Here is a 15439-nt window from a genome sequence, read left to right as displayed (position 1 = left end):
TGTTGCTCCACCCCTTCCCCTCATCTCATTCTACCATCTATCTCCTCTCTACTCCATCAGTCTGAAGAAGGGACACAAAGTGCTGGAGTATTTCAGCAGGTCAGGCATCATCTCTGGAGAACATGGATGGGTGATGTTTCGGGTCGAGACCTTCAGAATCCACCTTAACACATCACCCATCCATGTTCCCCAGAGATGCTGCCTGACCCACTGAGTTACTTCTACGCTTTGTGTCTTTGTCCTGGACCTCCTCTCTTCCAGCTTTCGTCCCAACTCTCAACCACAATACTGAAGATGGGTCACAATCCAAAATATCACCTATCTATGTTCTCCAGAGATGCTGCCTGACCCACTGCGTTACTCCAGCACTTATAACCATATAACATATAACCATATAACAATTACAGCACGGAAACAGGCCATCTCGGCCCTACAATTCTGTGCCGAACACTTCTTTTCCCCTAGTCCCATCTACCTGCACTCAGACCATAACCCTCCATTCCTTTCCCATCCATATACCTATCCAATTTATTTTTAAATGATAAAATCGAACCTACCTCCACCACTTCCACTGGAAGCTCATTCCACACAGCTACCACTCTCTGAGTAAAGAAGTTCCCCGTCATGTTACCCCTAAACTTCCGTCCCTTAATTCTGAAGTCTTGTCCTCTTGTTTGAATCTTCCCTATTCTCAATGGGAAAAGCTTATCCACCACATCAACTCTGTCTATCCCTCTCATCATTTTAAAGACCTCTATCAAGTCCCCCCTTAACCTTCTGTGCTCCAAAGAATAAAGACCTAACTTGTTCAACCTTTCTCTGTAACTTAGTTGCTGAAACCCAGGCAACATTCTAGTAAATCTCCTCTGTACTCTCTCTATTTTGTTGACATCCTTCCTATAATTGGGCGACCAAAATTGTACACCATACTCCAGAATTGGTCTCACCAATGCCTTGTACAATTTTAATATTACATCCCAACTTCTATACTCACTTAAGAGTCATGGAATCACACAGCTTGGAAACAGGCTCTTCGGCTCAAGTCGCTCACGCTGAGCAAGATGCCCCATCCAAACGAGTCTGAAGAAGGGTCTCGACCCGAAACGTCACCCATCCCTTTTCTCCATAGATTCTGCCTCACCCCGCTGAATTACTCCAGCATTTTGTGTCTACCTAGTCCCACCTGCCTGCATTTGGCCCATATCCCTGGAAACCTACTCTATCTGTATACTGTCAAAAAGTTACCCCTCAGGTTCCCATTAAATCCCCCCTCATAAGATCATGGGAGACCCCTTCCACCCCAGCAACGGACTGTTCCAGCTGCTACGGTCAGGCAAACGCCTCTGTTGCCATGCTGTGAGAACGGAGAGGTTGAGAAGGAGTTTCTTCCCAGAGGCCATTAGGACTGTGAACTCCTATCTCTCCAGGGACTAACTTCACTGTTCCACTCTACTGCTTTCTTATAAATTGCTGGGGTTTGTTTTCCCTTTTTCCTTCCGCCCACAATATTTAATATGCAAAAGAATATGTGATTCTGTTCCATTCTGTTTGTAGTTTGTTAGGTTGTTTGTTTGTTTGTCTTTTTGCACAAAGTCCGCGAGCATTTGCCACTTTTCATTTCACTGCACATCTCGTATGTGTATGTGACGAATAAACTTGACTTGACTTGACTCACCTTAAACCCATGTCCCCCGGTTCTCGATTCCCTGGGCAAGACTGTGCGTTTACCCGATCTATTCCTCTCATGATTTTGTACAGCCCTATAAGACCGCCCCTCATCCTCCTGCACTCCAAAGAATAAAGTCCAAGCCTGCTCAACCTCTCCGTGTAGCTAAGGCCCTCGAGCCCTGACATTTTGTGTCTGCTTTTTGTAGGCCAGCATGTGCACTTCCATTCAGAATAGTTTCCCTGGAACACCGCCCACGGAAGCTGAATGGAGACGGACGGTGTGACTAAACTGTTTTTAATTGATAGTAATAATAGAAAAGGGCACACCGGAGGGTGAGAGGATGCGGCTCTCCCAGTTAGTTGCCGGCCAGTGGATCTGATGCATTTAGAATTATCCGAGCGGGCGCTTTCAGTTTACGGAATCGAACTATATCTGAATCTATCTGAAATCCGGCTTTTTTGTCGCGAATGTTGTCGTCCAGTTGTTTCTTCGCGTGCTCCAGCATCTTGATGTTGCGTTTGGTCTCTGCCATGGCATCATTCAGCGCGCCGATACCCTAGATGGCGAAGGGGCACAGAGAGCCAAGATACAGGATGATGATAGAAACATAGAGAAGCCGGGCGGTGGAACCTCACTATTCTTTTCAGGGAGCTTTCAATTGAGGGAGTGCAGCGTAGGTTCACCAGGTTCTCTAAACCAGAGAGACTGACATATAGAAACATAGAAACATAGAAATTAGGTGCAGGAGTAGGCCATTCGGCCCTTCGAGCCTGCACCGCCATTCAATATGATCATGGCTGATCATCCAACTCAGTATCCTGTACCTGCCTTCTCTCCATACCCCCTGATCCCTTTAGCCACAAGGGCCACATCTAACTCCCTCTTAAATATAGCCAATGAACTGTGGCCTCAACTACCTTCTGTGGCAGAGAATTCCACAGATTCACCACTCTTTGTGTGAAAAATGTTTTTCTCATCTCGGTCCTATAAGATTTCCCCCTTATCCTTAAACTGTGACCCCTTGTTCTGGACTTCCCCAACATCGGGAACAATCTTCCTGCATCTAGCCTGTCCAACCCCTTAAGAATTTTGTAAGTTTCTATAAGATCCCCCCTCAATCTTCTAAATTCTAGCGCGTACAAGCCGAGTCTATCCAGTCTTTCTTCATATGAAAGTCCTGACATCCCAGGAATCAGTCTGGTGAACCTTCTCTGTACTCCCTCTACGGCAAGAATGTCTTTCCTCAGATTAGGAGACCAAAACTGTATGCAATACTCCAGGTGTGGTCTCACCAAGACCTTGTACAACTGCAGTAGAACCTCCCTGCTCCTACACTCAAATCCTTTTGCTATGAATGCTAACATACCATTCGCTTTCTTCACTGCCTGCTGCACCTGCATGCCTACTTTCAATGACTAGTGTACCATGACACCCAGGTCTCGTTGTATCTCCCCTTTTCCTAATCGGCCACGATACTTTGTCACGTACAATCTCCAGGAGGCCGCAGAGAAGCTGGGCGGTGGAACCTCACTATTCTTTTCAGGGAGCTTTCAATTGAGGGAGTGCAGCGTAGGTTCACCAGGTTCTCTAAACCAGAGAGACTGACATATGGCGAAAGAATGTGTCGACTGGGCATATATTCACTGGGCATATATTCACATATATTAGGAGGATAAGAGGGGATCTTATAGAAACATTTAAATTCTTAAGGGATTGGACAGGCTAGATGCAGGGAAAATGTTCCCCATTTTGGAGGGGTCACAGTTTAAGAATAAGGGGTTGGCCATTTAGGATTGAGATGAGGAAAAACTTTTTCACCCAAAGAGTTGTGAATCTGTGGAATTCTCTGTCACAGAAGGCAGTGGAGGCCAATTCACAATTCAAGAGAGAGTTAGATTTAGCTCTTAGGGCTAACAGAATCAAGGGATATAGGGAGAAAGCAAGTACAGGGCACTGATTGGGGATGATCAGCCATGATCGTATTGAATGGCGGTGCTGGCTTGAACGGCCTAATGGCCTATTCCTGCACCTATTTTCAATGTTTCTATGCTGGAACCGGAGCCTCGCGGGTCAGCGGAGCTCGCGGCCGACAGAGCCTGGGTCGGCGCAGCGGAGGATCCAGGAAAGGACCGAGCAGCGATCGTGGAGGAGGTCGGTGGAGCAGTCAATGAGGGTGCGGGTCTGGGTTGGCAGTCGTTGACGGCACCGGCAGTCGAGGTGGGGGTCGGAGGATTCGTCGCCTGGAACAAAGAAGGACCGGGTGTGGGGGGGACCGACGTGAGGGGCGAAGGGGAGGGGAGAACAGAGCAGGACGTGGCACACGATACTTTGTAACATTGTCAGCACCCTTTATATGTCGACTATTTGCATACCTTGGGAATGCAAGCAAAGAATTTCACTGTGACTTGTCACGTGACAATAAAGTATTAATTAATTCATTCATTCTAGGTACAGGGTAATTCTTTGCTTTGCATACCGTACGCAAAGGGTCGCCTCGTATAGGGCACTGACAAAGTTATAAAGTATTCATGTGTAGGAAGGAACTGCAGACGCTGGTTTGAACAGAAGATAAGACACAAAAAGCTGGAGTAACTCAGCGGGACAGGCAGCATCTCTGGAGAGAAGGAATGGGTGACGTTTCGGTTTGAGACCCTGATGTCTGAAGAAGGGGCTCCACTCGAAACGTCGCCCATTCCTTCTCTCCAGAGATGCTGCTTGTCCCGCTGAGTTAAAAAGTATTTGTTATTTTCCTTTGACCTCAGCACCCCCCTACGCCGAGGTCCCCTCTTTATTCTTGACGGTCTCAATACACTGGATTCAAGCGTCATGAGTGTTAAATTGTCTTATGTAACGCCAGCACAACAATGGCATTCTTACTTGAGGCAACATAACAGCCCTTCTTGGTTCATATGTCCGCGCGCGCTTTGCACGTTCTCCCCGTGACCACGTGGGTTTACTCCGGGTGCTCCAGTTTCCTCCCACATCCCAAAGACGTGCGGGTTTGTAAGTTAATTGGCCCTCTGTAAAACTGCCCCCTGGTGTGTCGGGAGTGGATGCGAACGGGATAACGTTGGTGGTCGGCGCGGACTCGGGGGGTCGGAGGAACTGTTTCCACGCTGTCTCTCTAAACTAAACTTGTTTTCTCGGCCATATTAGCCAAAGAATTAATCCATAACATTGTGAATGGGTGATCGATGGTTGGTGCAGGCTAGGTGGGCCCAAGGGCCTACTTCCACGTTGTTTCTCTAACCGAACCTCAACTCATAGGGCTACCTACCTTGACGAGAGTGGCCGCCTCAACGAGCTGGGTCCCCGGATGGCGCTGGAAGACCTTGACCAGTGGCCTGTCCAGCTTTTCCCGTATCTCCAGGTGCAGGCTGCTCTCTGGACCCTGTCAAGAGTCAAGGGCATTCAATTGTCAAACGTACCGAACATTGAAACCCTTACCTGCAACAGCTTCACAAACCTGCAAATAACAATAAACAGTTTTGTTTTAAGGCTAGAAAAGATTCAAGTTCAAGTTCAAGTGAGTTTATTGTCATGTGTCCCTGTATAGGACAATGAAATTCTTGCTTTGCTTCAGCACAACAGAACATAGTCGGCATTTACTACAAAACAGATCAGTATGTCCATATACCATGATATAAATATATACACACATGAATAAATAAACTGATAAAGTGCAAATAACAGATAATGGGTTATTAATAATCAGAGTTTTGTCCGAGCCAGGTTTAATAGCCTGATGGCCGTGGGGAAGTAGCTATTCTTGAACCTGGTTGTTGCAGTCTTCAGGCTCCTGTACCTTCTACCTGAAGGTAGCAGGGAGATGAGTGTGTGGCCAGGATGGTGTGGGTCTTTGATGATACTGCCAGCCTTTTTGAGGCAGCGACTGCGATAAATCCCCTCGATGGAAGGGAGGTCAGAGCCGATGATGGACTGGGCAGTGTTTACTACTTTTTGTACTCTCTTCCTCTCCAGGGCGCTCAAGATGCCGAACCAAGCCAGGATGCAACCGGTCAGCATGCTCTCTACTGTGCACCTGTAGAAGTTAGAGAGAGTCCTCCTTGACAAACCGACTCTCCGTAATCTTCTCAGGAAGTAGAGGCGCTGATGAGCTTTCTTGATAATTGTATTAGTGTTCTCGGACCAGGAAAGATCTTCAGACATTGAGGGGGTCTGTGAAAAAGTTTTATTTGAAATGGGAACCCTTTTTATCATACTTTCAGGGTCTAAAGGAACTACTGATTGACTGAGGGTACTTGGCAGTAAGTGGGGATTTGCTTTTATTCTGTTTTGTCACTTTATTATTGTTAAAATGTGCATTTGTATTTGTGATCTATTTATATTGTGAAAACATTAGCTGCCAAGGGGTGTTTACGTAGGTACACAAAAATGCTGGAGAAACTCAGCGGGTGCAGCAGCATCTATGGAGCGAAGGAAATAGGCGACGTTTTGGGCCGAAACCCTTCTTCAGAGTGTTTAGGGAGGGTGGGTCAGGGTTATTTTGTTATTACAGGTTCACAATCTCTTATCCGAAAACCTTGGGACCAGACACTTTTCGGATTTCGAAATTTTTCGGATTTCGGAATGGAAGATTTTTAGCGTAGATTTTAACGTTTAACGGGGGGCTCAGTGGTAGAGTGCTCGGCTCGTGGACGCAAGGTCGCGAGTTTGCGCCTCGATCCCGACAGTTAAAAATGTTCAGTTTTCGGAGCTTTTCGGTTTTCGGAATTTCGGATAAAAGATTGTGAACCTGCTATATATAAAAAACAAAATGGAGGCAAATGTAATGCGATACGTCAGATGAACTGCCATTTTTTTTTCCCTCCAATAAAAATTAATTAAATTAAACATTTTTTAAAACAGTTAATATCATAAACAAAATATCAACAAATTATTAAACCCGGATGCACGGTGGCGCAGCGGTAGAGTTGCTGCCTCAGTGCGCCAGTGACCCGGGTTCGATCCCGACTACGCGTGCTGTCTGTACGGAGTTTGTACGTTCTCCCCATGGGTTTTCTCAGAGATCTTCGGTTTCCTCCCACAATCCAAAGACGTACAGGTTTGTACGCTAATTGGCTTGCTATAATTGGAAATTGTCCCCAGTGTGTGCAGGATAGTGCTAGTGTGCGGGGATCGCTGGCCGGTGCGGACGTAGTGGGTCGAAGAAGAAAAGTTGCACACGAAATGTATGATGTTATATGCCATGGTTTATACGATGATCCACCAACACCGCTGCGCTGGTCAGGAAGGCACAGCAACGACTGTTCTTCCTGAGAACATTAAAAAAGGCTGGTCTGCCCCAACAGCTGCTGACAACCTTCTACCGCTGCACCACAGAAAGCATATTAACGTATGGCATCTCTGTGTGGTATCTCAGCTGCACGGAGGCGGAGAGGAGAGCTCTTCAGCGCGTCGTCCACAGAGCGCAGAGGATTATTGGGACACTGCTACCAGCCTTGGAGGGCATCTACCACACGCTGTGCCTCAGGAAGGCCGTCAGCATCCACAAAGACTCCTCACAACCTTGTAATGGACTGTTCGAACTACTTCCCTCCGGCAGACGTTACAAGGCCTTCTACGCCCGAACCTCCAGACTCAGAAACAGCTTTATTCCCAGAGCTATAGCGGCTCTGAACCGGCCCTGCTGAGTGACCCCCATCCCCCCTGGACTGTCTCCCTCGGATGGCCACGTCACACAGCTTATTTATTTATTTTACTTTTCTTTACATCGGTTGGAAGCTGCATACTAAATCTCGTTGCACTGATGTGTAATGACAATAAAATATATAATTATTATTATAAAGTAACAAAACAGAATAATACATTTTATTTATGGGCGCCTTTCAAGAGTCTCAAGGACACCTTACAAAAATTTAGCAGGTAGAGGAAAAACATGTAAGGGGAATGAAATAATAGTAGAGACATGACTAGTACACAAAGTACAGACAGAATACAAATTCAAAACACAATATGAGGCAATTAATGCACAGATGAAAAGGGAGGGGGACGTGGGGCTAAGGATAGGCAGAGGTGAAGAGATGGGTCTTGAGGCGGGACTGGAAGATGGTGAGGGACACGGAATTGCGGATCAGTTGGGGGAGGGCGTTCCAGAGCCTGGGAGCTGCCCTGGAGAAGGCTCTGTCCCCAAAACTGCGGAGGTTGGACTTGTGGATGGAGAGGAGACCGGCTGATGTGGATCTGAGGGACCGTGAGGGTTGGTAGGTGGAGATGAGGTCAGTGAGATATGGGGGGGCCAGATGGTGGAGGGCTTTGTAGGTGAGGATCAGGATTTTGTCGGTGATCCGGTGGGAGATAGGAAGCCAGTGGAGTTGTTTGAGGACTGGAGTGATGTGATGCCAGGATTTGGTGTGGGTGATGAGTCGGGCGGCTGCGTTCTGGACCAGTTGGAGTCGGTTGATGTAGGTGGAGCTGATGCCAAGGAGAAGTGAGTTGCAATAGTCCAGTCGGGAGGAGATGAAGGCATGGATGAGTCTTTCAGCAGCGGGAGGTGTGAGAGAGGGTCTGAGTTTGGCGATGTTGCGGAGGTGAAAGAAGGAGGTTTTAATGACATGGCGGATGTGAGGCTCAAGGGAGAGGGTGGAATCAAAGATCACGCCAAGGTTGCGGGCCTGGGGAGATGGGGAGACAGTGGTGCCGTCGATGGTGAGAGTGGGGTTATTGATTTTGCTGAGTGTGGCTTTGGAGCCTATGAGGAGGAATTCTGTCTTATCGCTGTTGAGTTTGAGGAAATTATGTTGCATCCAGGTTTTTATAGCTGATATGGGAGAGGGGGGGGGGGGGGGGGTTGTGGGGGGATTTGGTGTCGAGGTAGATCTGGTTGTCTTCGGCGTAACCGTGGAAGTCCAGGTTGAAGTGGCGGAGTACCTGACCATTATTATTATTATTATTATTGTACATTGCTTCTAATAAAAATATTTTAAAAAAATTAAAAATTAAATTATTATAATTTTAAATATTTAATTAATATTTATTACTATTAATTTATTAATATTTAATTTAAAAAAATTAAAAATTATAATAGAATGTGGTAGGTGGACACTGACCAAAAAGGAATGGGGTTTAATATGTCGATGGATCTATCAAAGGCCAGAGATAAAAGCAGAACGTGTGAGGCAGAAGGATTGAAGGGATGTGAATTGCGAAGCCGGAGGAAGAAATGGAGGAGTACGGTTTTTCAAAAGCTGTTCACTGTACCTCGCTACACCTGACTATAATCTAAACGGAACTGAAACATAGAAACATAGACACTAGGTGCAGGAGTAGGCCATTCGGCCCTTCGAGCCTGCACCGCCATTCGATATGATCATGGCTGATCATCCAACTCAGTATCCTGTACCTGCCTTCTCTCCATACCCCCTGATCCCTTTAGCCACAAGGGCCACATCTAACTCCCTCTTAAATATAGCCAATGAACTGTGGCCTCAACTACCTTCTGTGGCAGAGAATTCCACAGATTCACCACTCGCTGTGTAAACAATGATTTTCTCATCTCGGTCCTAAAAGACTTCCCTCTTATCCTTAAACGGTGACCCCTTGTTCTGGACTTCCCCAACATCGGGAACAATCTTCCTGCATCTAGCCTGTTCAACCCCTTAAGAATTTTGTAAGTTTCTATAAGATCCCCCCTCAGTCTTCTAAATTCTAGCGAGTGCAAGCCGAGTCTATCCAGTCTTTCTTCATATGAAAGTCCTGACATCCCAGGAATCAGTCTGGCGAACCTTCTCAGTACTCCCTCTATGGCAAGAATGTATTTTCTCAGATTTGGAGACCAAAACTGCTAGATGCTAGGAGCTGCTAGGAGCTAGATGCAGGAAGATTGTTCCCGATGTTGGGGAAGTCCAGGACAAGGGGTCACAGTTTAAGGATAAGGGGGAAATCCTTTAAGACCGAGATGAGAAAAACATTTTTCACACAGAGAGTAGTGAATCTCTGGAACTCTCTGTCACAGAAGGTAGTTGAGGCCACAGTTCATTGGCTATATTTAAGAGGGAGTTAGATGTGGCCCTTGTGGCTAAAGGGATCAGGGGGTATGGAGAGAAGGCAGGTACAGGATACTGAGTTGGATGATCAGCCATGATCATATTGAATGGCGGTGCAGGCTCGAAGGGCCGAATGGCCTACTCCTGCACCTATTTTTTATGTATCTATGTATCTAACTGTACGCAATACTCCAGGTGTGGTCTCACCAAGATCCTGTACAACTGCAGCAGAACCTCCCTGCTCCTATACTCAAATCCTTTTGCTATGAATGCTAACATACCATTCGCTTTCTTCACTGCCTGCTGCACCCGCAGGGCTACTTTCAATGACTGGTGTACCATGACACCCAGGTCTCGTTGCATCTCCCCTTTTCCTAATCGGCCACCATTCAGATAATAGTCTACTTTCCTGTTTTTGGCAGTGAGCTGGGAAGGGGATGAGGAGAAATAGGTGAACCTAGTTTTAAAACAACCAATCCCCCTCATACCCCTGCCCCTCCAACTACATACCGACTCAAAACATTGTCTGTGCATTCCCCCCCATGGATGCTGCCGGGCCTTCTAAGTTCCTCCATCACTTTGATTTTTCCTCAGACTTTCGGCATCTGCAGACTCTTGTGTCCCCACTGTCCCAAAATCATGAGAGGAATAGATTGGGTAGAGTCTTTTACCCAGAGGCGGGGAATCGAGGACCAGAGGACGTAGGTTCAAGGTGAAAGGAAAAAGATTTAATAGGAATCCGAGGGGTAACTTTTCCACACAGAGGGTGGTGGGTGTATGGAACAAGCTGCCAGAGGAGGTAGTTGAGGCTGGGACTATCCCATCGTTTAAGAAACAGTTGGACAGGTACGTGGATGGGGCAGCTTTGGAGGGATATGGACCAAGCTCGGGCAAGTGGGCCTAGGGTAGATGTGACATTGGGTGGGTGAGTGGGGCCGAAGGGCCTGTTGTCCACACTGTATCACTCTGTGACACTGTGACTGTCCACTTACCAGAATCACTCCGTTGGCCAGCTCCATCTCATCGTACCAGCGCTTTGCCCGGTTAATGCTGGCCCTCGTCTCACCCGAACTGACCTCCATATGTTGCTGCAGGAACGGATAGAGAGGCGTTAGATCAGGCAGGGCCGGGCCTAAACACAGTCACACCCCTGGCTTCCATCTCCTGCACATTAAAACACACCACGATTTACAATTTGGGGTGGAATGCACAGTCGGGCAAGGATAGAAAAACGTTCGGAAGCAAAGGCACGGTGGCGCAGCGGTAGAGTTGCTGCCTCACAGTGCCAGAGACCCGGGTTCAATCCTGACTGCGGGTGCTGTCTGTACGGAGTTTGTACGTTCTCCCCGTGGCCTGCGTGGGATCCCTCCGAGATCTTTCACATGAAGAAAGACTGGATAGACTCGGCTTGTACTCGCTAGAATTCAGAAGCTTGAGGGGGGATCTTATAGAAACTTACAAAATCCAGGCTAGATGCAGGAAGACTATTCCCGATGTTGGGAAAGTCCAGAACTAGGGGTCACAGTTTAAGGATAAGAGGGACCGAGATGAGAAAATCATTTTTCACACAGAGAGTGGTGAATCTGTGGAATTCTCTGCCACAGAAGGTAGTTGAGGCCACAGTTCATTGGCTATATTTAAGAGGAAGTTAGATGTGGCCCTTGTGGCTAAAGGGATCAGGGGGTATGGAGAGAAGGCAGGGAAGTTTTGGGGACAGAACCTTCTCCAGGGCAGCTCCCAGGCTCTGGAACTCCCTCCCCCAACTGATCCGCAATTCCGTGTCCCTCACCATCTTCTAGTCCCGCCTCAAGACCCATCTCTTCACCTCTGCCTATCCTTAGCCCCACGTCCCCCTCCCTTTTCATCTGTGCATTAATTGCCTTATTAATGTGTTTTGTATTGAATTCTGTCTTTACTTTGTGTACTAGTCATGTCTCTACTATTTATTTCATTCCCCTTACATGTTTTTCCTCTAACTGCAAAATTTTTGTAAGGTGTCCTTGAGACTCTTGAAAGGCGCCCATAAATAAAATGTATTATTATTATTATTAGGGAAGGGATACTGAGTTGGATGATCAGCCATGATCATATTGAATGGCGGTGCAGGCTCGAAGGGCCGAATGGCCTACTCCTGCACCTATTTTTTATGTTTCTATGTTTGTATCTTCGGTTTCCTCCCACACTCCAAAGATGTACAGGTTTGTAGGTGAATTGGCTTAGTATGTAAAATGTAAAATTGTCCCTAGTGTGTGTGTAGGATAGTGTAAGTGTGTGGGGATCGCTGGTCGGCGCAGACTCGGTGGGCCGAAGGGCCTGTTTCCGTGCTGTATCTCTAAACTAAACAAAGCTGCGATGTTCTAAGATTCACTGTCTGCAGGATTGGACAAAACGCAGGTCTTTCTGAAGGGAAATTGGAGCGGTGATGAGCGTGTGATGGCGCACTTTGGTGTGTGTGTGAGTGAGGGAATGACAGAGGGACAGAGAAACTGAATGAGTGAATGAGTAACAGTGACAGAGGGAAAGAATGAGAGTGTGATAGTGACAGAGACAGAGAGTAAGCGAGAGGCAGAGAGAGAGAGAGAGAGAGAGAGGAGGGGGGACAGAGAGAGAGGGGGGACGGAGAGAAAGGGGGGGCGGAGAGAGAGGGGGGACAGAGAGAGAGGGGGATGGAGAGAGAGGGGGATGGAGAGAGAGGGGGCAGAGAGAGGGGGGACGGAGAGAGGGGGACGGAGAGAGAGGGGGGGGCAGAGAGAGATGGGGGCAGAGAGAGAGGGGGCGGAGAGAGAGGGGGGAAGAGAGTGAGGGGGGCAGAAAGATAGAGGGGGCGGAGAGAGAGGGGACAGAGAGAGGGGGCAGAGAGAGAGGGGGGGGCAGAGAGAGAGAGGGGGGCGGAGAGAGAGAGGGGGGCGGAGAGAGAGAGGGGGCAGAGGAGAGAGAGGGGGGCGCAGAGAGAGAGGGGGGCGCAGAGAGAGAGAGGCGCAGAGAGAGAGAGGCGCAGAGAGAGAGGGGCGCAGAGGGAGAGGGGGGCGCAGAGAGAGAGGGGGGCGGAGAGAGAGAGGGGGGTGGAGAGAGAGAGGGGGGCAGAGAGAGAGAGGGGGGCAGAGAGAGAGGGGGGGGCAGAGAGAGAGAGGGGGGTGGAGAGAGAGGGGGGGCAGAGAGAGAGGGGGTGGAGAGAGAGAGGGGGGCAGAGAGAGAGAGGGGGTGGAGAGAGAGAGGGGGGTGGAGAGAGAGAGGGGGGCAGAGAGAGAGGGGGTGGAGAGAGAGAGGGGGGCAGAGAGAGAGGGGGGCAGAGAGAGAGAGGGGGGTGGAGAGAGGAGGGACAGAGAGAGAGGAGGGACTGATTGTCTGATCAGATTTGATAGCATGCAAAACAAAGCTTTTCACTGTACCTCGGTACACATGACAATAGTGAACATGAACCTGAGGAAGCTGAAAGATCAGAAGACTGCTGGCCCCACTGCTCTTGGTTCTTGGTTTCTTGGTCCTCCAAAATATTCCAAATGGAATTTAAACTGGAGGTGGTGAAGGGAGGGCTTAAGCCAGAAAGTGTTATTGGGAAGAAAGAGTTACTTTAAATGTAGTTGCATCTGGTTGGGTAACTATAGTTGGGTGGAGATTATTCCATGCTTTAATTGTGTGGGGGAAGAACGAATTGCTGTACACATCTGTCTTTGTAGCTGGGATCACAAATTAGATCGAATGCCCTCGTCTGCTCCTAATTGGTTTGGGTTTGGTCTTGTAGTCTATGTCTACCCTCACGGTCCTTCAGATCCACATCAGCCGGTCTCCTCTCCATCCACAAGTCCAACCTCCGCAGTTTTGGGGACAGAGCCTTCTCCAGGGCTGCTCCCAGGCTCTGGAACTCCCTCCCCCAACTGATCCGCTATTCCGTGTCCCTCACCATCTTCCAGTCCCGCCTCAAGACCCATCTCTTCACCTCTGCCTGTCCTTAGCCCCACGTCCCCCCTCCCTTTTCATCTGTGCACTAATTGCCTCATATTGTGTTTTGTATTGAATTCTGCCTTTACTTTGTGTACTAGTCATGTGTCTACTATTTATTTCATTCCCCTTACATGTTTTTCCTCTACCTGCTAAATTTTTGTAAGGTGTCCTTGAGACTCTTGAAAGGCGCCCATAAATAAAATGTATTATTATTATTATTATGTCGAGCTGACCATTTAACATTTTGTAAAAACAGGTCAAACGGTGAGCTTCACGTGTGTCTGTCTTGGAGAGGGTTCCTTCCACCCCAGAGAATTCAGAAGTTTGGTGACACTTGCTTCTCTCTCATAGGTGTTAGTAACAAATCGAGCTGCCTGTCTTTGGACACGTTCGATGGAAGAAATGTTTTTATTTGTGTATGGGTCCCATGCTGCAACTGCGTAGTCCAAATGAGGTCTAACGAGGGTGAAGTATAGCTTCTCCTTGACAGAAGTTGAACAATGATGAAAGTTGTGCCTCAGAAAGTTTAGGACACCTGTTGCCTTCACCGTTGCATGATGAGGGGGCGCTGATCCCAGGGGGCGCTGCACTGGCAGCGCCTGTCGGCAGCGTGTCCGTCTTTTTCAACTTTTTTTATTTTTTTAGTATGTTTAAAAGTCAGTTTTTAATGTTTCTTTGTGAGTTAATGTGGGGGGGTGGTGAGGGGGGGGTAAGGGGGAAACCGTTTCGGCCGCCTCTTCCATGGAGAGGCGACTTTTTCAGGTCGCCTCCCCCGTGGCCTAACAGCATGGATCGGCGCCGACTTTCCCGGAGACGCGCCCGGAGCTTCAGCGGCGGGCACAGCGTGGACTCTCGGCGCGGAGCGGGTGAGACCTCGCTGGAGGGGAGCGCTCCGTTACGCTGGCCCGCGGCAGCCGGCAGCCTGAAGCAGCGGTCTGCAGAACTCCAGCTGGTGCGGCGTCTACAGCCCGGGATCTCACGTTGGGGACCCGGGGGAAGAAGCTTCCACCGCCGGCCCGCGGCCGTCTTCTACCGCGGGCGCGGCATGGACTTAACATCACCCCAGGAGGGGAGCTTCGACCGCCGGCCCTGCAGACTGTGGTGCTTCCGGCTGCGGCACGGCAGGTACTTTAAAACTTTGACCGCCGGCCTGCGGCCTACACCAGCCTGAAGCCGCGGTCTCTGGTTGGGAAGAGCCGATCCTGGACTCACCTGGACTTTGACTTTGTCCCTTACCATCTGGACGCCCGCAGCAACGGCTGTGGAGGGTGGAGGTCCCGACCACGAGGGAAAATGGAGGAGGACTGGCCAAGCTCTGTGCCTTCCACCACAGTGATGAATGCTGTGGTGGATGTTTGTGTAAAATTTTAATGTGGTTGTGTTCTTTATTATTGTACCGCTGCTGGCAACCCAAATACCACCGACCTTGGTTGTGTGGCAATTAAATTATTTCTATTCTATTTCTATTCTATTCTATGAGTCTGAGATGTTATGTTATAGCTGTACAGGAGGTTATAGCTGTACAGGAGGTCAGTGAGGCCACGTCTGGAGTGTTGTGTGCAGTTTAATGGGATATGCGGCAATGGCGGGCCAATGGATCTAGCTTAGATGGAACATCTCAGCCAGCATGGGCAAGTTGGGCCGAAGGGACCCAACTTTGGACACGTTCGATGGAAGAAATGTGCTTACCATCATCGACACGCACTCAGCCATTTTCTGAGTCAGTCCGTCATTCACTGATTTCTGGGCAGCCTTGGTCAGGTTGACCGACTCCTCTATGAGCTGGTCGCATTTCTCCCGTAACATCCTGGAGTTGACCACC

General features: G+C 48.7%; 1 protein-coding gene across 1 annotated transcript; it reads right to left on the bottom strand.

Moving 5' to 3' along the window:
* Positions 1 to 1947: 1947 nt before the first annotated feature.
* ccdc105 (coiled-coil domain containing 105) lies at positions 1948 to 15433 on the bottom strand. Its single transcript, XM_033047537.1, has 4 exons — positions 15307 to 15433; positions 10668 to 10763; positions 4947 to 5060; positions 1948 to 2225 (listed from the first exon to the last, which is right to left on the bottom strand). The coding sequence occupies exons 1-4, from the start codon at positions 15421 to 15423 to the stop codon at positions 2025 to 2027; spliced, it is 528 nt and encodes a 175-aa protein (XP_032903428.1). The 5' UTR covers positions 15424 to 15433; the 3' UTR covers positions 1948 to 2024.
* Between the last annotated feature and the right edge of the window lie 6 nt (positions 15434 to 15439).

Source organism: Amblyraja radiata, chromosome 30 (genome assembly GCF_010909765.2).
Source record: "Amblyraja radiata isolate CabotCenter1 chromosome 30, sAmbRad1.1.pri, whole genome shotgun sequence".
Lineage (NCBI taxonomy): Eukaryota > Metazoa > Chordata > Chondrichthyes > Rajiformes > Rajidae > Amblyraja > Amblyraja radiata.
Note: the sequence above shows the minus strand (reverse complement) of the source record. Positions and strands in the feature narration are given on the sequence as shown.

Excerpts from the sequence above, each read along its gene's own strand:
- ccdc105 (XM_033047537.1), bottom strand. The coding sequence starts at position 15,423 with ATGTTACGGGAGAAATGCGACCAGCTCATAGAGGAGTCGGTCAACCTG. Across the intron at positions 5,061-10,667 it reads TGGCCAACGGAGTGATTCTG|GGTCCAGAGAGCAGCCTGCA; the intron begins GTAAGTGGACAG and ends GACTCTTGACAG. Across the intron at positions 2,226-4,946 it reads AGGCGGCCACTCTCGTCAAG|GGTATCGGCGCGCTGAATGA; the intron begins GTAGGTAGCCCT and ends TTCGCCATCTAG.